General features: G+C 38.3%; 1 protein-coding gene across 7 annotated transcripts in view; it reads right to left on the reverse strand.

The window, feature by feature from the left end:
- Window positions 1–26,014, reverse strand: part of lcorl (ligand dependent nuclear receptor corepressor-like) — a 159,994-nt gene that overhangs the window by 70,208 nt on the left and 63,772 nt on the right. For 6 of the 7 annotated variants that reach the window (XM_039751550.1, XM_039751549.1, XM_039751548.1 and 3 more), the window contains exon 4: window positions 9,788–9,914. The exons of the other annotated variant lie outside the window; for it this stretch is intronic. In XM_039751550.1, coding sequence (XP_039607484.1) covers window positions 9,788–9,914 — 127 coding nt within the window. The remainder of the gene's footprint in view (window positions 1–9,787; window positions 9,915–26,014) is intronic. 7 annotated transcript variants of the gene reach the window in all.

Genomic DNA, 26,014 nt, shown 5'->3' on the forward strand with positions numbered 1-26,014 from the left:
ATAGACAAGAAAGAGTAAAGATATTCAAATGTATAACTTGGAAAAGAAATAATCATAAAACAGTACATTTATTATATACATATGCATATGTATTATGACCAGAGTTTAGCGCAGTGGTGATTTGAGAGATTTGTTTTTAGTTATGCAAACCAAGAGAGAATGAGTGATGCTTACTGACAAGCAGACAGAGGTGCAACACATTCAACAGAAATTCAAATATAAATAGAGGAGCTATAAAACAAAAATGTTTGGAAAAATTTATTTGAGATGTGTTTTTGAGGCATATCTATTCATGAAATTGCTATCAATTTAAAATGAAAAACAAACTGTTTCCTTTGCAAATATTTCACATTGTGATAAAATACACCAGGTCTTTGACTTTATATAGAAAACATCAGCGATTTGCAAAAAGGTAGTTAGTCATTTTAAACATTTGCAATTAGCTATCTCTCGGCAAACAAGAACTACGTATGCTGTCAAAAATGCTTCAACAAGAGGTTGCCAATAGATAACTGCACATTCGATATGCTGCAAACGTCTGCTGGAGCAAGACTCCTTAGGACTTGTGCGGTTGATTTTGAGTTTAATGCAACTATAATGTCTAATCAATATGGTTTAGGAGAATATAATCACACTCCTTGCCCCATCTAAATAAATGACAAAAGAAAATTGCCAAACTGAAGCCTTGGCTTCTAATACGATTTTCTCAATTAATGCATTAAAGCCAGATTCTGCAGTAACGTATACTTGGAATGACGGCATAGATGACTGGGTGTCAGTGGCATACATTTGAAAATCATTCCAGATTGTTCATATACATTAATTTTCCTAAAGGCAAGAAGGCAGTATTTTGAATAATGGACCAAGTAAAACACTATCTGTATTTGCATACCACTTTTGTTTCCTCATTTAATAAAGCAATAGAATATTGTCAAGCAAAATATATAAAAGTATCCATTTGCATTTGAAAATCTAGTTAACAGTAGAAAATTAAAAGTACAGTCATCTGCAAACTTACAGTGCTATTTGGGACCAGCCATTTGGCTATATGTCAAATTGGCCATATGTTAATCACAAAAGTTTACAGGTCATTGCAATTGAGGCTCTGTGGTGTGAATCACATGCATACTTTAACTGTCAATACTGAGTAGAACAAACTGATCTTTACTTCATGGCAGCCACAAGCTGGGTCTATATAAGGCAGCGTTTCTCAACCACCAGACTATGCCAACAGAGGTTCATGGGTTGCCATTGTTGGTTAACAAGTGAGTTGCCAAAGCCACTGTTCTCAACCATTTGGATTGTTGAAGGTATGTGAGTGGGTCACCTAAATGATTGGCAGCACTGCATGGTATATTTCCCTATTTGTATGTGAGCTTGTTTAACCTGGAGCATCCCACATCACACTGGTCTCATCAAGGGTCAGCTTTCAATTGCTGCTAATAGATCGAGCATAATGTTTGAGAAACACTGGTTTAAGGATGGCAGTGCATGCTGAATACAAAAGAATTGGCCATGTTGAGCAACGGCAATCAAAATGTACCTTAAAGGCCGAAAAAATGACAGAACCTTGAAAATAATAATAATGTAAAATTTATTATTGTGGCTCGGTTTTGACAATTTCCAGAACAATATTTCCCTGTTGTTTTTCTATGGCCCAATGCCATTAGTACAATCGCCTCATCTTGGTTAGCCATAAATCAGCGCATGACTGTATTCTGAAAAATACAGTGTACAGTACAGTGACCAAGTATTTCTACTTCCTTACTATACAACACTAATTTAATAGTTACAGGAGTTGTGTTATTGTTCTTTATACTTGAAGCAGTTTTTGGTCACAAAATGTAGATGCAGCACGCAAAGACTGGATACAGATGCAGTTAAAAAATACAGAATCAGAATGCTAAAATGTGCATTCCTAAACCTATGTTGCTTGTTATTTATAATATTTTCATACTAATAGTCCTGACTTAAGCTTTCATAATCTTAAAGTACTTGTTACAGAGTTAATTCTTGATGGATTTGGATCACATTTGTTAATTTCTACTAGCTCTGTTCTCTCTTAACTATGCTACCTAATACTGACAACTAGTATACTTCATTAATTTCAGCACTACTGGTAAACTTTCACCAGGTACAGGAATTCTGATAATTTTAAATAGCAATGAAAAGGTAGGGTCTTAATAATGCTGTTTACAGATCTAAATGTCAAAATTTTTGAATGGGTGGAAAAATGTGACGGGTTACTTGAATCTGCACCCAAGTCCCACCCTCTGTCCCCATCCCCAAGACATATTTTGCTTTTGCTATCCAGGTCATGTCATATTATTTTACAAGACGAGAAAATTCACAGCAAAAAGCGTTTCCACACTGGTATAGGGCAGTGATTTCCAGCCCTGGGACATATCAAAACAGTGGCATACATTTACTTTCACAGAAGCAACTATGACATTTATTAAATGAAAAAGTAACAAAATTTGCAAGAACAGCAATCTAAAGCAGCAATTTAGTTATTTCTTATTCATTTTTTGCTTAGACTGTTTTATTAAAAAGAAACTCATTTTCAGCTGATCGGTACATTCCAGAGATAAGAACAGTTAAAATATTTTTCCGAAACAACTCAAATCTCCATTGGAGACAAACCACTTTCTAGACTTCCTGTTTGCCAAAACAAAGCCTCTAGTGCCAGTAGGTGGACACGCACAGCTGCTGAATGTGCAAAACAAGAAAAAGGAAAATGTTCAGTGGTAATAGAGACAAGGTTTTGAAAATTACAGAATACATGTTTACTTACCAAGGTCAAGGAGAAAATTCATCAAATTTCACTTTATGAAGCAGTGTCACTCAAATGATTTTCTAGTTTTTTAGCTGAGGAAGCAACACTCATTTCTATTTATATTTAACATGCCACTGGAAACTACACTGGGCGGCTTGGGTGAGGAGGGGGGCCAGTGGGGTACACAGGTGTTTCAGCCTGGGATGCACGAGCTAGTTTTGTTGTTTCAAGTAGTGGTATTTGGTAATGTTACCACAGTGACTCGAGAGCAATTCATTCCATGTTCAATGAAAATTGTTACAAATCACAATGTGGGGGCTACTGGCACCGGCCCACTTCAAGTATTGCCAATAAGACCAAACAAGAACCACCAGGCCACCACTTTCCTTTGCGAACACCCAAATCTCAGTGTATAAATTATGAAATAAATAACACAACAACAGGCTCTGGTTGCCCTGGGATTCTGCCCAGGATAAGTGGGTTAGGAAAATGGAAGGAAAATGAAAAATATTGTAACATTATTGACAAGTTGCATTACCCTATGGATAAGTCACCCACAGTACGAGGTGACATTACATCATGCAAATGAGTGGCTTCAAGGGACCATGTAAACAGTACAAACCTGCAAAGGTCACAAAAGAACTCCAACTTCTGTGACTACAGTGAGAAATTATTTTAAGGAAGGCAAGCTACCTAAAAGAGCAATGTAAATAGCAAGAAACCATGGACATTTGGAGTCTATCAGTACTACAAATATGTCTGCGCTCTTCCCTTTCAAACTTTGTGAGTGATGCAGTGATCAGGCTGCCTTCCCTCAACTATAACAGACTCCTAGTATACTAGCACAGCACAGGAATTCTGCATGGTTCCAGCTACGAATGAGTGCCTGACAGCTTTCCTGTGAGGTGTGCGAGATTAAAAAAAAACAAAAACAAAATAAGTTATTAAAATAAGTTAAAGTAACTTCTGCTTCATCTGTTGCCACTGCATTTGGACTGTGTTATGGTCGCTCGTGTTTATTGATTGATATTTATTGTTGTGGAGTTGTGTTATTATTTATTATTGCTATATACTGTACACTCTAGCTTAAGATGACATGTGCTGGTGTTCTTTTTGTTTTTAACAGTGGATTTCTCCTTGCCACTCTTCCAAAGCTGTAAGTGGTGAAGCACCTGTATAATAGCTGTTATATGCTTAGTCTCCCCAATTTCAGCCACTGCTCAGAGTTGTCATAGAACTCTTCATGGTCTCTCTCAGTAATCTCAAAATCACTCAGTTTTTGTGGACGTCCTTTTCTGTTTTAAAGCTCTGCCATACTTTTTCAATTTTTTAATGAATGGCTTAACTATAGAAACCAAGTAATATTCAGAGATTTGAAAACTTTCTTGAAGTGGATTAATAAAATGAAACCCTTTGACTACTGTGTGGGCACCTGTGTGGTATCTTTATTATTTCTGACCTATGTTCCATGAGACAATTATTATATAATTTTTCCAATATACCTATGCCTACAAAAAAAAAAAAAAAATTACCTTACAAGGCAACTTAATGATTATGAAATATTATGCTCTTTAAAATTTTAGTTTGTGTGCAGATCTGTTTAAAAACATTTAGGAGTTTAGTGATTTTCAAATTCAATTCCATTTTTAACATAACATTTTATAAAACGAAGCTGCTCCTGTTCACATATTGAATTTCTGGTGTGAATGTGCTCCTCTGGACAGTTGGGTTTCTGATCATTTACTTGAAATGGATAAAGGACTTAAATAACCTAGATCATTAAGAAATTAGACAGCTGACTGAGGCAAAGTATGAAGGGATAGAAAAAAAATATTCTTTGGTGCGATACAGTTGAAGTAGTCACTATCTCAAATTTATCATGACCTACCACCTGCCTGCTATTTTATGTCATAAAATGTCTAATTTTGGTATAATAGACATGCCTTTATCAAAAGACTTCGACCTTTGGAATGCAACAAAAAATCAGAGCATTTATTGCACTTTAAACATATCAAATTAAGGACATAGAAAATTAACTACTGAAGATAATTGCAGATGGTAACACAATGTTTTCATTATGTTCTCTTCTGGCTGTATGTGGTAGAAAATAAAATTAACTAATTTGTTCAACAATTAGGTATTTAGGTCAGTGGGTTGCTAAATCAAAACAAATTCCTCCTTTGAAGACAGATGATAGAAGGCACAATCGCTGTAACAGTGCTACTGTTATTGAGATGTTAAATAAAGAAATGAGCATATTTTAACTTTACACACGGATATTTTTGTATGTTGTCTTATGTTGAAATTGAAGCTTTTTATCACAAATTCTGACCGATATTCAAGTTTTTGTCAGTCTGAATGCAAGCTGTGTTTATGTTTTGGGGTGGGGATGGGAATCAACTGCGGTTTTCACTGAAAACTACTGGAAATTAGGAACGTCAGATGCATAGTAGGTAAGCAAACCTGTTAAACTTCCATAACCAGGGGATACACCCAGATGTTTAGAACTGTGAGATGATCCTGAACAGTCCTAAGATCACCACTGCCTCGATCTATCTCAACTCTATAAAAGTGAGACAGATAATCTGGTCGTTTGCAGACAAACTGAAATGACAGCCTAACCTTTTAAAGTCTAAATCCCTGACCACAACAAACTAAGTAAACGAGAGTCAATTGGAAAAAATATCGAAGATGTGCCAACATTAAGAGGCCAAGTGCATCTGTTAGCTTTTACCTAAGCGGTTATTAAATCAGAGTTCAATAGTATATAGAGGGTAGAAAACGTGACAGAGACTTTGAAATACACTCGGAGAAGGCTGGAATGAAAAGTGCATGCCCGTGGACAAGGGGTGCAGAAGCTTTTCAGGGCAGTCTCTCTAGAGGGGGTACTCTACACTCAGCATCTCAGGGGTTTGAGATTGGGGGGAGGGTTTAGGGAGAAGGAGTAGAGCCATATAAAACAGCACAGAGGATGCAGACAAAGCCTACAGGTGGCTCTGTATCAAGACAGCTGACCCAAGGGAGATTGCTGCTAGGGTACAAGCTGAGGCTTGATCAAAATGGGTCAACATGGTAACACACAACAAATAAGAAAACTTGTACAGATAGTCTACAAGAACCCTACAGCCATGTCTAGAGTTGTCTGAACTGTTTTTTTTTTCTGTGGATGAGGTCCATGTTAATAATTCTACAGTAAAATACAAGCTGAATAGCCAAGGCTTTCATTTGGAAAATTATCCATGTGAGGACCTTTAATTTGACTTTAGATTTCTGGAGGGGAAAAAAAGAAAAAAGAAGAATGTTTTCAGCCAGAAACATGTGTCCTTCTGGATGAAGCAAAAATCTCACATTTTGTAAAAATGCAACATTTAATACCAACAGTCACAAATCCCCTCTCAAAGAATGGCATGTTTATAGTTTAGTTTACTCATAAAATGCTCTGCATATGAGGTCCATCTTGAGCATTGACTCTGTTTAATCACTCTGTTCTCAGAATAGACTAGCAAAACGATTTAACCAGCTTAGCTACATTTTAAAGAAAATTAAGGGAGATTAATGTATAAGGAAACATAGGATTTTAAAGTTTGAGATTTTAAGCTTAGGTTTTAATTAGTCCGATTCCTTATTGTGCCCATATGAAATTGTTAACAGGAGAGAAAGAGCAGAAACAGAGAGGGCCACCTTTGGCGTAATATTGAACACTTAGATTTTTAAGCATATTACCAAAAACAGTGCTTTGTTATAAAGAATTCAATGCAGAAAAGAGCTTTTTGAGCAATCTCTAGTGAAAGATTACAGTCTTTGGTGGTCATGGGAACCTAACCTCTTATTTCCCATAGGTGCAATGCATTAACATTTGAGCTTTTAAGTTTTAGACAGTTTCCTACAATCATTACCCCGCAAAAGTGCAGGATTGACTATGTATGGTTGTATGCACACACACACACATTCTATACATATGCATACAGTATATACATAAACTGTAAATACACAAACTGTATATACTATATGTAAATTTTTTCCACTATTCTAATTAATCTATTAAATATTTGTTTTGTGATAGATTTAACAGTTTCTGTAAAACAGTAGCTGTTCATTAACATTACACATTATTGTCAGCTTTCAGGTAAGACAGTTTGTGACCAGGACTGCACATGGCCAACAGAGGCTTCATGAATATAGCAATACCAGGCATCACTATAGGAATTTGCAATCTGGTGTGCGTTGAGCCTATTGAAGGCTTCATTTACAGTGGGATGCAAAAGTTTGGGCAACCTTGTTAATAGTCATTATTTTCCTGTATAAATCGTTGGTTGTTACGATAAAAAATGTCAGTTAAATATATCATATAGGAGACACACACAGTGATATTTGAAAAGTGAAATGAAGTTTATTGGATTTACAGAAAGTGTGCAATAATTGTTCAAACAAAATCAGGCAGGTGCATAAATTTGGGCACCACAAAAAAAAAAATTAAATCAATATTTAGTAGATCCGCCTTTTGCAGAAATTACAGCCTCTAAACGCTTCCTGTAGGTTCCAATGAGATTCTGGATTGTGGTTGAAGGTATTTTGGACCATTCCTCTTTACAAAACATCTCTAGTTCATTCAGGTTTGATGGCTTCCGAGCATGGACAGCTCTCTTTAACTCACACCACAGATTTTCAATTATATTCAGGTCTGGGACTGAGATGGCCATTCCAGAGCGTTGTACTTGTTCCTCTGCATGAATGCCTTAGTGGATTTTGAGCAGTGTTTCGGGTTGTTATCTTGTTGAAAGATCCAGTCCCGGCGCAGCTTCAGCTTTGTCACTGATTCCTGGACATTGGTCTCCAGAATCTGCTGATACTGAGTGGAATCCATGCGTCCCTCAACTTTGACAAGATTCCCAGTCCCTGCACTGGCCACACAGCCCCACAGCATGATGGAACCACCACCATATTTTACTGTAGGTAGCAGGTGTTTTTCTTGGAATGCTGTGTTCTTTTTCCTCCATGCATAACGCCTCGTTATGCCCAAATAACTCAATTTTAGTTTCATCAGTCCACAGCACCTTATTCCAAAATGAAGCTGGCTTGTCCAAATGTGCTTGAGCATACCTCAAGCGGCTCTGTTTGTGCTATGGGCGGAGAAAAGGCTTCCTCTGCATCACTCTCGCATACAGCATTGCCTTGTGTAAAGTGCGTCGAATGGCTGAACTATGCACAGTGACTCCATCTGCTGCAAAATGATGATGTAGGTCTTTGGTGCTGGTCTGTGGGTTGACTCTGACTGTTCTCACCATTCGCTTCTGTCTATCCGAAATCTTTCTTGGTCTGCCACTTCGAGCCTTAACTTTAACTGAGCCTGTGGTCTTCCATTTCCTCAATATGTTCCTAACTGTGGAAACAGACCGCTTAAATCTCTGGGACAGCTTTCTGTATCCTTCCCCTAAACCATGATGGTGAACAATCTTCGTCTTCAGGTCATTTGAGAGTTGTTTTGTGACCCCCATGTTGCTACTCTTCAGAGAAAATTAAAGGAGGAGGGAAACTTACAATTGACCCCCTTAAATACTCTTTCTCATTATAGGATTCATCTGTGTATGTAGGTCAGGGGTCACTGAGCTTACCAAGCCAATTTGAGTTCCAAAAATTAGTTCTAAAAGTTTTGGAATGAATAAAATGACAACGGTGCCCAAATTTATGCACCTGCCTGATTGTTTGAACAATTACTGCACACTTTCTGTAAATCCAATAAACTTCATTTCATTTCTCAAATATCACTGTGTCTCCTATATGATATATTTAACTGACATTTTTTATCGTAACAACCAACCATTTATACAGGAAAATAATGACTATTAACAAGGTTGCCCAAACTTTTGCATCCCACTGTATCTAACTTCCAGAGACCTATTAACTAAACAGCCAAGATGAAACTGGGGGAAAAAAGTTCAACATGTAGATGCTATAAAAGCAAACAGGTATTACAGGAGCTGAAAACAGGAGTACTTTCTGGCACTGGAACCGTAGGTAACTGGAGAGGCCAGATATGCCTATGTTTACTTCTTTGCATCCGATCATTTTTATTTAGTGTTCTCTCTGCATAAATCCCAATGAACTGTTGTTTTAGTTCCCAAGGACAACTTTATAGTTCTTTTTATCATTCATGTGTGGCTCTGAGCGCAGACGCAATTAGGGATTCCTCCCATTCCAATTGATTAAAATTGTTAAATCCACCAGTAATTTCCCCACTTATAAATCTTCATGTATAACAAAACTTAGATCTTTCTTCTTACAATATTAACAAAACACAGCTCCAAACCCAAGGCTCTGAAAAACTATTTTTAATGTTGTGCTTACACTAAGTTCCATGTGTATTTATAAAGTAATCACAGCAACAAAACATAAGTTATTCAAAGTGGACACAGTATTGAGAAGTTTTATCAATAAAGTTATTAAAATTAACACATTTATGGAGTGTGACTTCAGTCAACAGCATTATGAGCAGAGTGATACTGTCTTTCACCTTAAGACTGACTATACATGGAAACTATTTTTAAACTGAACCAGATGTACACTGGGTGTACAGGCAAAGCAAAGTAACTGGATTTTCGCAAACACTAAAAAAAAAAAATTTAAAATAATGCTGGTCAGTACAAAGCACTGAACAAAAATTTGGATAAAATTGTGCACATGAAAATTCTTAAAGCTTTTCCTCCTTCAAACTGATCACTGACATATGATGAACAACAGAATAGTATACAACACACGTTTAAATCTAAAAATGTAATGATGTGTATATGACATTAAAACAGTTAACCTTTTAACTTTGATTACTATAAAATTCTTGGGAGTCCAAGGTTTTATCTCAAAAAAGTAAAAAGATATTTAAATTTAAACAATATATGAAGTGGGTATTTGGTGAACTACTGTTCTTCAAAAGAAAGAGGGCAATGTAGGAAAACAATGCTTAAGGTTTTGCTTGACAAAAAAACTGCATATTTCAGTTTGTTATAAATATTTTACCTTTCTTTCGAAAGATTGCATGAAGAAATTTGTCTGCTTGGCATTGAATTTGCTCAGTGTTAGACTGGCCCTGAGATGGAGATTCGTCTGAAGTTGATTGTAATGAACCAAGTGGGGGAATATAATCCTGTTAAATGTAACAAAAAAATAAATAAATAAAAATCACTCATTTCAAAAAACACCTAATTGCACAGAAAGATAGACTTTCACTTTATTCACTTTTAGGTCAATTTAAAGAGAATTATTACAGCAGTAAGAAGGATGCACAGGATTAAAAGGCAGGTTCAAATTATGAAAAACAAAAACAAAAACCAAAAAAAAAAAAAAAAACGTGAACAACTTTATAAAGCAGTCATGCAACTTGTGTATGGTGGTAGAGGTTAAATTATGAAGATAGCTCACAAGACTACATGTTGCTGTAAGGTAACATTCACAGTATATTTATTCACTCAAAAACACAGCAATGGTTGACTGAGTACATTTAAAAATTTTATATTTCTGATACTTAACAGTACATCTGTTAAAAAAAAAAATATGCAGTACATTTGAGATTAAAAATCATTGAATGACTTTCAGACATAACATACAACTTACTTTTATTTTCTATTGTAAAGAAACTCACATATGCAGTAATTGTACATTAGAAAAGTATTTTTCAAGTATATACAGTAATCCCTCCTCGAGCGCGGGGGGTTCTGGAACGCAAGGTTAGGTGATAGGTGAAAATCCGCGAAGTAGAAACCATATGTTTGTATGGTTATTTTTATATATTTTAAGCCCTCAGAAACTCTCCCACACTGTTTATAAATATTTTCTGCACAGCTATACAGTAAACCCTTGTTTATCGGGTTAATCCGCTCCAGACAGATAAATGAATTTCCACAAAGTAGGATTTTTTATTTATAAATCTAATATTTTCGCAGTTAGAGCATTGAAAACATGTTTACGACCTTCGAAATACGTTTAACATTATTACAGCCCTCTAGACATGGAATAACACCCTTTAGTCAAAAGTTTAAACTGTGCTCCATGACAAGACAGAGATGACAGTTCTTTCTCAAAATTAAAAGAATGCAAACATATCTTCCGCTTTAAAGAAGTGCGCATAGCAGAGAATGTCAGAGAGAGAAAAAAGTAAACAATCAAAAATTAATAGGGCTGTTGGGCTTTTATGTATGTGAAGCACCGCGATAAAGCGGATGCAATGAAGGGATCAATGTGAAGGGTAGTCTTTCAGCATTAAACAGCCATTGTGCAAACAGCCCCTCTGCTCACACACCCTCCGTCAGGAGCAGAGAATGTCAGAGAGAGTGAGAGACACAGAGAAAAGCAAACAATCAAAAATCAATACGGGCTGTTAGAGCTTTTAAGTGTTGCGGCACCTGGAAGCATATCATATATCATTGAGGAGTTTTATTTAATACATAATACGTGCTCTGATTGGGTAGCTTCTCAGCCATCCGCCAATAGCGTCCCTTGTATGAAATCAACTGGGCAAACAAACTGAGGAAGCATGTACCATAAATTAAAAGACCCATTGTTCACAGAAATCCGCGAACCAGCGAAAAATCCGTGATACAGTGGGTACGGAAAGTATTCAGACCCCCTTCAATTTTTCACTCTTTGTTATATTGCAGCCATTTGCTAAAATCATTTAAATTAATTTTTTTCCTCATTAATGTACACACAGCACCCCATATTGACAGACAAAAAAAAAAAAAAAATTTTTGAAATTGTTGCAGATTTATTAAAGAAAAACTGAAATATCACATTGTCCTAAGTATTCAGACCCTTTGCTCAGTATTTAGTAGAAGCACCCTTTTGAGCTAATACAGCCATGAGTCTTCTTGGGAAAGATTCAACAAGTTTTTCACGCCTGGATTTGGGGATCCTCTGCCATTCCTCCTTGCGGATCCTCTTCAGTTCTGTCAGGTTGGATGGTAAAAGTTGGTGGACAGCCATTTTTAGGTCTCTCCAGAGATGCTCAACTGGGTTTAAGTCACGGCTCTGGCTGGGCCATTCAAGAACAGTCACAGAGTTGTTATGAAGCCACTCCTTTGTTATTTTAGCTGTGTGCTTAGGGTCATTGTCTTGTTGGAAGGTAAATCTTCGGCCCAGTCTGAGGTCCTTAGCACTCTGGAAAAGGTTTTTGTCCAGGATATCCCTGTACTTGGCCGCATTTATCTTCCCCTCGATTGCAACCAGTCGTCCTGTCCCTGCAGCTGAAAAACACCCCCACAGCATGATGCTGCCACCGCCATGCTTCACTGTGGGGACTGTATTGGACAAGTGATGAACAGTGCCTGGTTGTCTCCACACATACCGCTTAGAATTAAGGTCAAAAAGTTCTATCTTGGTCTCAGACCAGAGAATCTTATTTCTCACCATCTCAGAGTCCTTCAGGCGTCTTTTGGCAAACTCCATGCGGGCTGTCATGTGTCTTGCCTCTCCTCAGTGTGTGGAAACAACCAGGCACTGCTCATGGAGGTCATGGAATAGTGTCCATGTCTTGCAGCCATATTACAAAACAGGAAGCACTAGGACTCTAAAGACCACTCCATCGCCTGCCTTGAGTGCGACTCTCAGAGGAACATATTTGGACATGCATAATGCTTTGATTCCTCTGTAAGCAGGAGGTGGGTCACTAGAGCATAGTTGGTGTAACACTTGCTCACAGATTCCTTTAACAAACACCTCCTTATCTGCCTGTCTTTCTCAGCTTCCAGTACAGACCAGAGTTGCTACCAAGCCCTGAGGTGCAACTCCTCTCAATGATATCCAGTGTGCTATATGAGATGGAACACCTCCTTCTGGGAACACTGGCAACACCAACACAGCCCCTCAGCAGCTCTCAGGGTCTTGTCACAGAAAGTCTTCCACATCACATTAGGATTGGCAGTCACACCCAAGCCTGCAAGTTCTTCACACTATCTTTGTGCAAACTCATTAGAAATGTCCTGATCTTGGAGTCTGGCCAAGTTCAGTCTCATCCTACTAAATGGACCTAAGCTGGATCTTCAGAGTAGCAACAAGTCTGTGGTCAGAATTCACAAACTAGGCACTTTTGTAAGACCCTGCAGTTCTGTAGGAGCCTCTAGAATCTGCCAACAAGGATTTGATCAGTCTCCTTTACCACACCACTGTTGTTAGAGCACAAAGTCCAATGATATGGCTCATGGCGCTGGAATCAGGAGCCAATGACAATTCTCATTGCAATGCCTATCAGTGCTGGTGGTCACACTGAAGTCATCCATGACCAAAGTGTCACCATGCGGACACCCATCAACTACTAAGTGAACATACAAACAGAATGTCTCCCTCACTGAGGCATCATGCAACGCGGTCCGAGTATACTCTTGGACAACAGACAAGGCACCAGAGTGCGCCTTAATCCGAGTCTCATAATACGCTCGTCACCAGAGAGTGCCTTTATCCGAGTCTCATAATACGCTCGTTGAAAGGAGGGACATTGGACACCACTGGAAGAAGTGGATCCACCATAGCAATGGCTACTTCCATAGTATAACAGCCATCAGAGTGACCAGAAAAATAAAAGGTGTACCCACTTACAGAGATCTGTCCAGTCCTAGGTCTGCATACCTCAGAGAGGGCCACCACTGAAATGCCGAGTTTACCAAGTTCCTCCAACAGCAAAGGAAGATGATCATCATGCTGGAGAGAAAGACATTCTATGCGCTTATCAGGATAGGCCACCTCACATTGGGACTCACATCAGCACCACATCAGTTCTGATCCCCAACAAGCCTGACCTGTAAGTAATGCAAAACCTCCCCTTGAAAGACTTGATTATGATTTCGTAAAGCAGCAGTTTCTTCTTTGTACTGCTACAAGCTCCCTAGCCTAGGGGTGTCAGTTCCAGCTGTGGCAGATCTATCCTAATCGCCCCATCCATGAACAGCTGAAGGACCTGCTACACATAATAGAAAAAGGTTGCTGTTAATGCAGTGTTGCCTGGGAGAGGTGAAGACCTCCATGATGAGATGCTTCAGAACAATGTTAACTCGCAGATCAATTTAGCCCATAGACTGGAAAGTGCCCAAGTCACTTGAAGTCAGCAGCTACCCTTGACTGGCCCCTACGATCCTGCAACCCTCCCGGCCTCGTCCGCTGGGCAATCACTGCAGCTTCTTAACTCAGCCTCATGTCCTTTCCTTACCCTGGAGCAGCGTTCTATACCTTACTCTTGCTGAGTCGCAAACATTGCTAACGGAGGGAATTTTGCAGTTGGGATTGAGTTCAGGTGCTTCCTCTGTGACCAGACTGAATGTCTGGTTAAGGAATGCCACCTCTCCGCTGCACAGCCCAAGGAGATCATCTTACCAGACATGTTTCTCTCAGGTCCCCTCTAAAACCTTGAAAAAAAAGATGGTTTTAGTGTCTCTGTCAACTCAGCCATGCACAACATTTCTGCCCAAATAGACATTGGTAGTGACCGGATGTGACTGGCTTCGAGAGACCCCCTATTTTCGCAGAGAGAGAGAGTGAGCATTTGATGTGTTTATGGTAATGTTAAGGAATACGAGACTGATTGGGATGACACTTTAAAGTTTGGGGGTGTAATTCCTTGTTGGATTTCCTTGAGCAGCTGTCTGGTTGTTCAACTTCTTAAGATGGGACCACTGCTCTTGCCCCTATGGAGTCATCAGCTGGCGAGCAGATGGAATTTATGTGCTTACAATGAGCGGACATCTGCCTAGAATTTACATTTAAATAAGCTCATGCTGCGAAGGACTCCTACTATAAAGAAGCATGACCACACCTTTTGGTTAAAAGCAGCTTACTTTAATCGGGTTCTTTACTCCCCCGATTTCATATGTGGCAGTATGATTGAACAGTTTATCATAGAGAGATTGTATTGAAGATAGCTTACACACACATCTTGGGCAGCCATCTCGGTCCTGAGAAAACTATGGACCACAACTTGGTTCTAATTGACTGGATATGGGCAAAGATGTCAAGCAGTTCTGTAAGTCTTGCCCAGTCAGGTCATCTTCACCCAGAGACCTCCTAGGGCACCCGCTTTCACCAATGCCTATTTTAGATGTATATTGTTGGCCCACTCCCTAAGAGTAAGAATGGTTATCAGTATATACTTATGGTTGCTTACATAAAACGGTATACTGAAGTGACTGTTCTGCGGAAGGCCAACTTGCCGACTGATGCAAGGGCTGTAAATCTGTGTGAGATCTTTACTCATACTGGCATTCCTCCAGAAATTTTAACTGACCAAGGTACACCCTTTACACAATGAAACAGTTATATGATGGCCTTACCATTAAAAGAAAATTGAGCACCAATGTTCACCATTCTCAGACGAAGCAATTTAAAAAAAGACTTTAAAGTAGATGATCAGGCATGTGGCCCAAGATGACTGAACATCTTGTGAACAAGAGGAACAACACTGAGCCCCAATTTGAGAATGCACTCAGGCTCCTACCGTTTGAGTTACTGTTTTCCAGGTGTCTACAGGGCTTCTTGGATATTATTCGTGAAGAGTGGACTCCGTTTGAAATTTGTAGATTGGTCATTTCAATGTAGGAACAAATTTCTGAATTACCCACTATTGTCATGGGGCATCAGTGGTGCAATCAGGAGATGCAGAAACATAATTGTGATAAGAAAAGCACAGCTTGTGAATTCAAGAAGTGTGATGGGGTACGTGTTTCGATTCCACCTGACTGGCATAAGTTCCTGGTGAAATGGCAGGGTACTGCAATAGTAGAAAAGTGGATGGATCCTGTAAATTACAAGGTTAGAAAGCCCATTCAAATTTTACATGTTAATCTCTTGAAAGAATAGCATGAACCAGACGAGGTGTTAACCTCTTAAGGCTGCAGTCTTCCACACTGATGTTACTATTCGTGACAACTTGACGAACACCCAGAAAATAGAGTTGCTGCCTATGATCAAAGAAACACTGATGTCTTTTCCTCATTGCCTGGCCTCACTAAACTTGCTGAACATAAAATCCTAACAGAGCATGTTGTTAAAGTGCAATTGCAGCTGTATCAGATACCAGAGGTGAGAAAGAATGTGGCACAAGATGAGGTGAAAAATATACTTGATTTAGCCATAATTCATGAGAGTAAAAGCAATTGGCAGAGCCTGATCGTAGTAGTCCCAAAACCTGATGGTTTGATTTAGTTTTGTATTGATTTTACACGCTTAAATAAGGTTTGCAGATTTGATGCTTATCCTTTGACAAGTATTGAAGAATTATTGGAAAAACTAGGTCAAGACTTGTATATCTTTACGCTCAACTTTGCAAAAGGGAACTGGCAGGTATGTCTTGAGACTTCCAGTTACGAGAAGACAGCATTCACCATCCCTGACAGGTTATCTGAAAGTATCTTGATAATGTTGTCATTTTCAGTAATGACTGGCAGACACATCTGGTGCTTGACAGCTTGAGGCAGGCCATTTTGACAGCTAACCCTAAAAAATGTAAGTTGGGTATGTCTGAAACATTTTGGATATTCTATACGGAAAGGATTAATTAAACCTCAGTTGAAGAAGGTAGACAATGTGCTTGTACATCTCCATCCTTTAATACAAAAGCAGGTTCATGCCTTCCTGGGACTCGCTGGTTATTAAAGGAGATTCGCCCAAAATTTTGCAAACTGAGCTACTCCTAAAACGGACTTTACAAGGGGCCAAAATAACCACTGCATTGATAGGTTCGATGATTATGAATAGTCCTCCTCTGATTTGAAGACCCCCTTGTTATCGCATCTAGTCTTAAGGAATCCCAACTTTTCTAAGGAATTCATGGTTCAACTCTCATGTCCTCTGTCCCTCAGAATGAGTCTGCCCCGTTGCTGCTTCTGAGCCATGGAAACCGCTTGATGAAGACTATATTCTTTTGACCTGAAGAGGAAGGCTAAACCACCATATTTGTCGGTTGCAATCTGTGTTTATCTGCTGATGATAATGCCCTTCTGAATAAAGTCTTGTGTCTGTACCTGCCAGCTCAGCAATAAAGATTTTGTACCTTGGAAACCCGGTCCCTTTTCCAGTGCAATTCGGTGACCCAAGCTTGACAATATACAGACTGCATCAGTACACAGTTTCACTATATTACATTTATGCCTGATATTAAATGAATCTCCAGTGCCCGCTTGCATTTATCTGCGGAGCACACAGCACTGCACTAACTTACAGATAAAATGGAAACTGGCTGCTGGTTTATGACTCACACAAGAAAAAGTGAAAATATACCTCACCTCACTGCCATAAAGAATATTAGGCCAGAGATATACTTAACATTATGAGACACGTGCACTTGTGGACGATGCTACTATGCAAGTAGTGAACAGACTATACTTGCCCACATACTTTAAATCTGGAGGATTCTACCACGGGACAGTGTGACAAATCATCACGATGATGGGGGGAAAAAAATAAAGCCTGGTTTCGCTGTGCTGTGATTTGAGGGAAGCAAGATGTTAAATATAAAATTTCTTTGCATTCTGATGCTGTTGCGATGGCAACAAAAACGATGGTATCCAAAACCTTTCAGTGTATCACGTCATTACAATGATGAATATATGACGCTTGAATTGCCTATGTGAGAAAGAGCAACGGATGAAGATAAGCACCATGAATACATTTGTATGTCAGCATTTAAGTTTGATGATTTGCTTCACCATATTGCTCCATTCATCAAACATCGAAGCACGCAGATATATCTTGTTGGAGCTGCATTACAGCTTTGTGTCACATGTTGATAGTAAACAATGATGCTGACATCACATATGAAAACTTGAACACATACACAGCACCCATATTTTTGCTGGTATTGCAACTCATGCACTTGTAACTTTAATTTTCGATGACGTTCTCAGAAGACATGTCAAAAGAACTCTGGAAACGTGCGGCAGCCATGATGTATTTGTAAAAGCATTCTGAGCGTCAAGTATATAAACAAGACCTTCAGTGTTTTACCATGATTCCAAAGATGTGACAGTCTAATGAAAGAGATAACTCGACCTCACACACACTGTTACTGCTGCAGCTGCCACTGCCACTGCTCTGCTTACATTTCACAGCTGCAAAAGTGTCAGGGCTGAACACCCTTCCATGGCTTACATGGCTGCTGCCACCCTGTAGGATTCTTTTCTCTTTTCTGTTGAATGGGTGGCTGTATGTGGACAATCACCTTAATTGTCATCCTGATCTGTTTTTTACCCACTAAAATACAGTGGTGTGAAAAACTATTTGCCCCCTTCCTGATTTCTTTTTCTTTTGCATGTTTGTCACACAAAATGTTTCTGATCATCAAACACATTTAACCATTAGTCAAATATAACACAAGTAAACACAAAATTCAGTTTTTAAATGATGGTTTTTATTATTTAGGGAGAAAAAAAAATCCAAACCTACATAGCCCTGTGTGAAAAAGTAATTGCCCCCTGAACCTAATAACTGGTTGGGCCACCCTTAACAGCAATAACTGTAATCAAGCGTTTGCGATAACTTGCAAGGAGTCTTTTACAGCACTCTGGAGTAATTTTGGCCCACTCATCTTTGCAGAATTGTTGTAATTCAGCTTTATTTGAGGGTTTTCTAGCATGAACCGCCTTTTTAAAGGTCATGCCATAGCATCTCAATTGGATTCAGGTCAGGACTTTGACTAGGCCATTCCAAAGTCTTCATTTTGTTTTTCTTCAGCCATTCAGAGGTGGATTTGCTGGTGTGTTTTGGGTCATTGTCCTGTTGCAGCACCCAAGATCGCTTCAGCTTGAGTTGACGAACAGATGGCCGGATATTCTCCTTCAGGATTTTTTGGTAGACAGTAGAATTCATGGTTCCATCTATCACAGCAAGCATTCCAGGTCCTGAAGCAGCAAAACAACCCCAGACCATCACACTACCACCACCATATTTTACTGTTGGTATGATGTTCTTTTTCTGAAATGCTGTGTTCCTTTTACGCCAGATATAACGGGACATTTGCCTTCCAAAAAGTTCAACTTTTGTCTCATCAGTCCACAAGGTATTTTCCCAAAAGTCTTGGCAATCATTGAGATGTTTCTTAGCAAAATTGAGACGAGCCCTAATGTTCTTTTTGCTTAACAGTGGTTTGCGTCTTGGAAATCTGCCATGCAGGCCGTTTTTGTCCAGTCTCTTTCTTATGGTGGAGTCGTGAACACTGACCTTAACTGAGGCAAGTGAGGCTTGCAGTTCTTTAGACGTTGTCCTGGGGTCTTTTGTGACCTCTCAGATGAGTGGTCTCTGCGCTCTTGGCCAATTTTGGTTGGCCGGCCACTCCTGGGAAGGTTCACCACTGTTCCATGTTTTTGCCATTTGTGGATAATGGCTCTCACTGTGGTTCGTTGGAGTCCCAAAGCTTTAGAAATGGCTTTATAACCTTTACCAGACTGATAGATCTCAATTACTTCTGTTCTCATTTGTTCCTGAATTTCTTTGGATCTTGGCATGATGTCTAGCTTTTGAGGTGCTTTTGGTCTACTTCTCTGTCAGGCAGCTCCTATTTAAGTGATTTCTTGATTGAAACAGGTGTGGCAGTAATCAGGCCTGGGGGTGGCTACGGAAATTGAACTCAGGTGTGATACACCACAGTTAGGTTATTTTTTAACAAGGGGGCAATTACTTTTTCACACAGGGTCATGTAGGTTTGGATTTTTTTTTTCTCCCTAAATAATAAAAACCATCATTTAAAAACTGCATTTTGTGTTTACTTGTGTTATATTTGACTAATGGTTAAATGTGTTTGATGATCAGAAACATTTTGTGTGACAACCATGCAAAAGAATAAGAAATCAGGAAGGGGGCAAATAGTTTTTCACACCACTGTATAGTCTGTGTGATTCATCACCAGCATATTTATACCATGGTTTTTAGTATGGTAAAGAGTTATCGAACAACGACACATTAACAAGTAAACTGATGTTCTTTGCCTTACATACAACTTCTCACGTGTGTTTTGACTGCTGCTATCACTCATCTCTACATGCAGATGTATGTTTTTCACACTATGCAGATTTTGGTCATGTTGCAACTGGTAATGTTCCTATCAACTGCAATGTGCTAGAAAAACCAGCTTGCTAAGACAAAAGGCAGCTTCAAGAGAAAAGCACGGCAGAATATACGATTGTAATTATCAGAAATAAAAGTGTTTGTTTGTAAAGAAAACAAATTATTCCAGTCTGTGTTAGTAATGTCAAGTGTTAGTTTTGGTCCTCAATAACAATGACACCACTAGTCTAACAGAAGTTTTGTAAGTCGATTTATTGTTAATTACTGTATATAATATGAAGTATTAAGTTTCCATGACACTGAAAAGAAGTGCAGGAAATGTCACTGAAATATTTTACAAAACAGACCTAAAGTGCCCAGAAGCTGTGATGACAGGTGCCAGACAAACACAACTAAACACCAATGCACCACTGGAGAAAATATTTTTGCTCAATATGCACAATGATATGCTAGAGAAGAGTTGGTGTAAAGTCTGAGGAGCCCTCTGGAATTTCAGCTTTAAGTCTACCTGCTAAAATTACCAGTTTCAAAATCTGAAAAGGGAATTTAATAATCAGACCAGTAACAGAATTCATGCTGTACTTGGTGACGATAAGTAAAATATACACATGAACACTGAATCTATGCAATACAACAAGCAACACTGACATACCGTAAACTACCAATTTTAAAGAGACACTTTTTATCATTTGTAGAATACATAAATCTTTACACCCTTGCATGTACATTCAACACAACACAGTATACAAATGCAACCATTAAAGTCAACTATATCCTGCTTTTCCTCCCCAAATGCAAGAACAAGAATGCTTTAAAGAAGCCATCATGTTTTGATGAGGTGGCATTGTAACAATGACCAAAAAATGTTTGATTTTCATTTTACAAACTGAATATTTTCAAAATTAAAACCATAAACAATGAAAATGTGTGTCTGACACTTCCAGGATAGGTACTGGCTGCCTGTGGATTAGAATTTCATCAGAATCTCCCAGGCTTTTTTTTTTTTTAATGGAAAACAGTGATGACAGTCCTGGCATAATGAAAAGAAAATAGAAAATAGGCAAAAGAGGTGGTGGATTTCTGGGTGACTATTGTTTGTCCATTGTCACCATTTCTTTTAATTTACTCATTTCAGATACACATTTTTCTTTCAAATTCTGCCCCCTAATGTCAGTATCTCAGAGTAGCCTTTTCCTTGTTGCAGATGGTGCTAGTATTTGGCATGTACTATTTAAATAAGGAGCTCAATAAGAAGTAAGGTACAGGCTTCTCAAACTATTGATAGACATATTTTGTATCAGATGTTCTTTGCTATCCTGGTTAGATCCAGTTTGCCTTTTTCTCTCAAGACAGTAGTAGAAACCTTTGCCTACAAAATGAAGATTTTATTCAATCTGTGGTATTGAATAACCTTAAAATTCCCAAAGCAAAAACAGACTGGCATTATTTCTTAAGAAAGCTACTTTGTTTTGGTCATTTTTGAACCCAGGATTGAGCTATATGAATGAGAATACCTTGCAGCCTAAGGATAGACATCGATTGATCGATCGATCAACTTTATTAATCCCCAAGGGGAAATTCACATACTCCAGCAGCAGCATACTAATAAAAACAATATTTCAAAACAATTGCTAACACAATTACAAAGATTTCTGTAATAACCAACAGGCTTTTAAACATAAGTTAACTAAGGCAGAATTAAAAAAAGTTTACCATTAGGATGTTGTACCGCAGCATTCATCTCAAACAGAAATAATCATTTTCAATATTAGTATTCCTTAATTTAAAAAAAAAAAAAAAAATCAATTTCTACCAAAAACATGAAACATTTTTGTATGATTCTGACGTGTTGAACCCTAGTTCTTATATAAAAAACAACTGCAAAGAACATTTTTATAAGCAGAATTGTTCTGAGTAAACTCATTTGAGTGCTGCACAGAACCTTTTTCACAGGATTTTTGATGGATTATCAATGCACACTTACTGTACAAGAAAGCCTATTGTTAACTGAAAATTGCCACTGAATATCAAAAGTTGAAAATAAAAGGATTTACATATGTGTTGTCATCTTTGCTGTCATCTCTGCTCATCACCATTTTTATAAATAAATGCTTAAATATACTGATGGCAATAACAAGGAATGGGAAATGGAAAAAAAAATACTTGTTGTGCAGACATTTCACCCTTCAAACCAAACTGCAAAGTTGCACCAAAGTTAGCAGCCTAAAAAGTAACTTTCTGAAAAGCTTAATATATAATCATTAAACATATATAATCATTAAACACAGTCTTCTTTTGGAGATACAAGTTTCCATCTTCTGCAACAGGATTTCAGTTTGTATGATTTATACTTTGCAAACAGTATTAAGCTGCTTTATACCAAATACGCCTAGCAACTATATTCGTAATATCTTTGAATAGCATCGATTTCAATTTAAGATGGAAATTAAACAATAAAACACATATGAAATGATTATCTGAATGGACTCATTGTAACACTGAAGTATAAAAAAACCCAAAATTCTAATTATTTGGTCATTTCAAGAAGCACCAATGACATCAGCCTATGTTATTAAGTCCGTGATTAGTTTAAAAAAAAATCTTCATTTTTATGGTTAACAGTGTTTTGGAGGTGTTCTTGCTGGAGTCATTTTAGTTGTATTTTTTCCAATCCTGATGTTTACAAATTCTACACATAAAAATATTATTTAAATTCAGCACACATTCATATGTGTCCTTGAATTATTCAGCAAAATAATTAACAGTAAGGCCGGGGTTATACTTCACATGACACGATGCATGCTGCAGAGGACGCTCCTGCTACACATGCGTTGTATTGTTTATACTTGCACATGTACTTTACATAAATCTGGAGGAATCCACCAGGTGGCAGTTTGAGACATTATCTCAGTGAGAACAGGCTCGGCTTCGCTGTGTTGTGAATTGCCTGGAACACCCATTAAATTCCGCTGACACCTTAACACAAAATCTCTGAAAAGGATGTTTAATGATTAAATCCATCAGTCCAAGGATTTGTCCATTTCAGCTAGTATTGGGCACGAAGCAGAAACAATCCCTGGACGAGGCATCAGCTCATCGCAAGGTGAATACAAGCACTCACATACACTAGTGTCATTTTAGTGTAACCAAATCTGCACATCTATTGAAGGAAACCAGAGCACACTGAGGAAACCCAGCAGGAAACATGTAAACTCCAGGATTTATATACACATAAATTATATACATATATATATACATATACATACATACATATACATATATATATATATATATATATATATATATATATGTATATACATATATATATATATACATATATATATATATATATATACATATATATACATATATATATATATATATATATATATATATATATATATATATATATATATATATATATATATATATATACACACACACACACACACACACATATATACAGACTATATATATCAGTGATGGCGAACCATTTAGAAACCAAGTGCCCAAACTGCAATCCAAAACCCACTTATTTATCGCAAAGTGCCAACATGGCTACCTGAATACCACCTAAAACTGAACACCAGCATAACCAAGGAGCTGGTGGTGGATTTTAGGAGGCCCAGGCCCCTCATGGACCCCGTGATCATCAGAGGTGAGTGAGTGCAGAGGGTACAGACCTATAAATACCTGGGAGTGCAGCTGGATGATAAATTGGACTGAACTGCCAATACTGATGCTCTGTCTGTCTGTCTATCTACTGAGCTTTTAGTTTAGAAAAGCAACTCATATATTAACATCTTTTGTCTTAAAAGAAAAACATAACAGAGCTTTCAATGATACAAACAACTTTTTGTTGAAAGGTAAAAGTTTGCATTCGGTATGCTTTTGAACAATTAATGTGCTTTTTGCTGTTGTATGCATGCTGATAATTTGTCTAACCTTGGCTCATACTTTGTAAGTTTGAGAGCAACACATGCAGCACTCAGGTCATCTGTTAGTCTGTTTCTGGTGTCAGATTTGATTTAATCAAAGCTGAAAACAGCTAGCCAAGCATAAGATGTTCTAAACAAAGTAAGGAAAGCAATCTCAAGTGCCTTCATTGACTTATTATTTGGCAGAGAATTCCACACTTTAAGGATTTCATTTTCATAACTAACTGTGCTGTCCTTTGTCATCCCTTCGATCCTCTCAAGTGTTTCACGCAGGTCTTCCCTATTAAGCTTTGCCCCCAAAGCTTCCATTATATATTACGGGGTCGTGGATCAGGTGTGGCGATTAGCAACTCCCGGCAATAATTACAAATGCGGACGACTCCTCACCTGTGCGCTTAAGTGAGGACTGCCCGCATCACAAAGCTCCGAAGCCGCTCCGGCCACTCTACCATAACCCCTTTAAGCCCACGAAGCGCGGCAATTATCTGTTAAAACTGGCCTTTTCAATTTTGAGCTGTGGACCCGCTATACCACATCCCTCCAACCCCACCACGGGAATCACAGACTCAAAAGGCTGCAGACCGTGCCGCACCCTCAAGCAGCATGTGTGCCGCCCGCCTTACCCCAGACAGGAGAGGAAGGAAGCGCTCCCATTGGGCTGCTGGGCAGAGGGCGGGTGATGTGAAAAGCGTCCTCCGGTGCGTGAAAAGGGGACAGCGGTGAGGGCAGCCCGGCCCGCATTCCTCTGGCTTTAAAGTAACAAACTCTGTGCTCAGGCGGCGGCGCGTGCGAGGGCTCTGCGAGGGCCTCTGGGTGCCACCACTTTGATTATGCCATATATTATGCCACCACTGATTATATATATATTATACACACACACACATATATACATATACACATATACACATACATATATACATATATACATACACATATATATATATATATATATATATATATACACACACAGTAGTCCCTCCTCGATCGCGGGGGTTGCGTTCCAGAACCGCCCGAGATAGATGGAAATCCGCAAAGTAGAAACCATATGTTTGTGTAGTTACTTTTATATATTTTAAGCCCTTATAAATTCTCCCACACTGTTAACATTATTAGAGCCCTCTAGACATGAAATAACACCTTTAGTCAAAAGTTTAAACTGTGCTCCATGACAGAGACAGAGATGACAGTTCTTTCTCACAATTAAAAGAATTCAAACATATCTTCCCTCTTCAAGTGCAGCAGAGGAGCGGAGAATGTCAGAGAGAGCGTACACTCGCAAAGGTAAGCAAACAATTAAAAAAATCAATACGTGTGCTTTTAAGTTTGCCGTGGCATTTTTTAGAGGGGTGTCAGTATCTTCTAAGCAAACAGCCGTTGTGCAAACAGCCCCTCTGCTCACATCTCCTCAGTCAGGCGCAGAGTAGAGAGAGAGAGAGAGAGAGAGAGAGAGAGAGAGAGAGAGAGAGAGAGAGAGAGAGAGAGAGAGAGAGAGAGAGAGAGAGAGAGAGAGAGATTAGAAACAAACCATCATAAATCAATAGTGCGGCTTTTGAGGCAGCATTTCTTAGAGGTGTGTCCGTATCCACTAGGCAAATATTAAAACAAACCATCAAAAATCAGGCGACTTTTGAAGCGGCATTTCTTTAGAGGTGTGTCCGTATCCACTAGGCAAACAGCTTCTGTGCAAACAACCCCTCCGCTCAGAGCCCTCCGTCAGGCGAGAGAATGTCAGAGGATGAGATTAGAGGCAGAGACAAGCAAACAATAAGCGCTCCGCCAGGCGGCGCATATCTTATAGCATTGAGGAGTTTTAGTTAATATGCTGTACATGCTCTGATTGGGTAGCTTCTAAACAATCCGCCAATAGCATCCTTGTATGAAATCAACAGGGCAAACAAACTGAGGAAGCATGTAGCATAAATTAAAAGACCCATTGTCGCAGAAATCCATGAACCAGCGAAAAATCCGTGATATATATATTAGATGTACTTTACATTTAAAATCCATAATAATTGAAGTCCTTGAAAGTCGGAGGCAATATAGCGAGGATTACTGTATATATACACATATATATATATATATATATATATATATATATATACATATATATATATATATATATATATATATATATATATATATATATGTGTATATATATATATATATATATATATATTATATATATATATATATATATATATATATATATATATATATATATATATATATATATATATATATATATATATATATATATATATATATATAT

The sequence above is a fragment of the Polypterus senegalus genome, chromosome 4, assembly GCF_016835505.1.
Source record: "Polypterus senegalus isolate Bchr_013 chromosome 4, ASM1683550v1, whole genome shotgun sequence".
Classification (NCBI taxonomy): Eukaryota; Metazoa; Chordata; class Cladistia; order Polypteriformes; family Polypteridae; genus Polypterus; species Polypterus senegalus.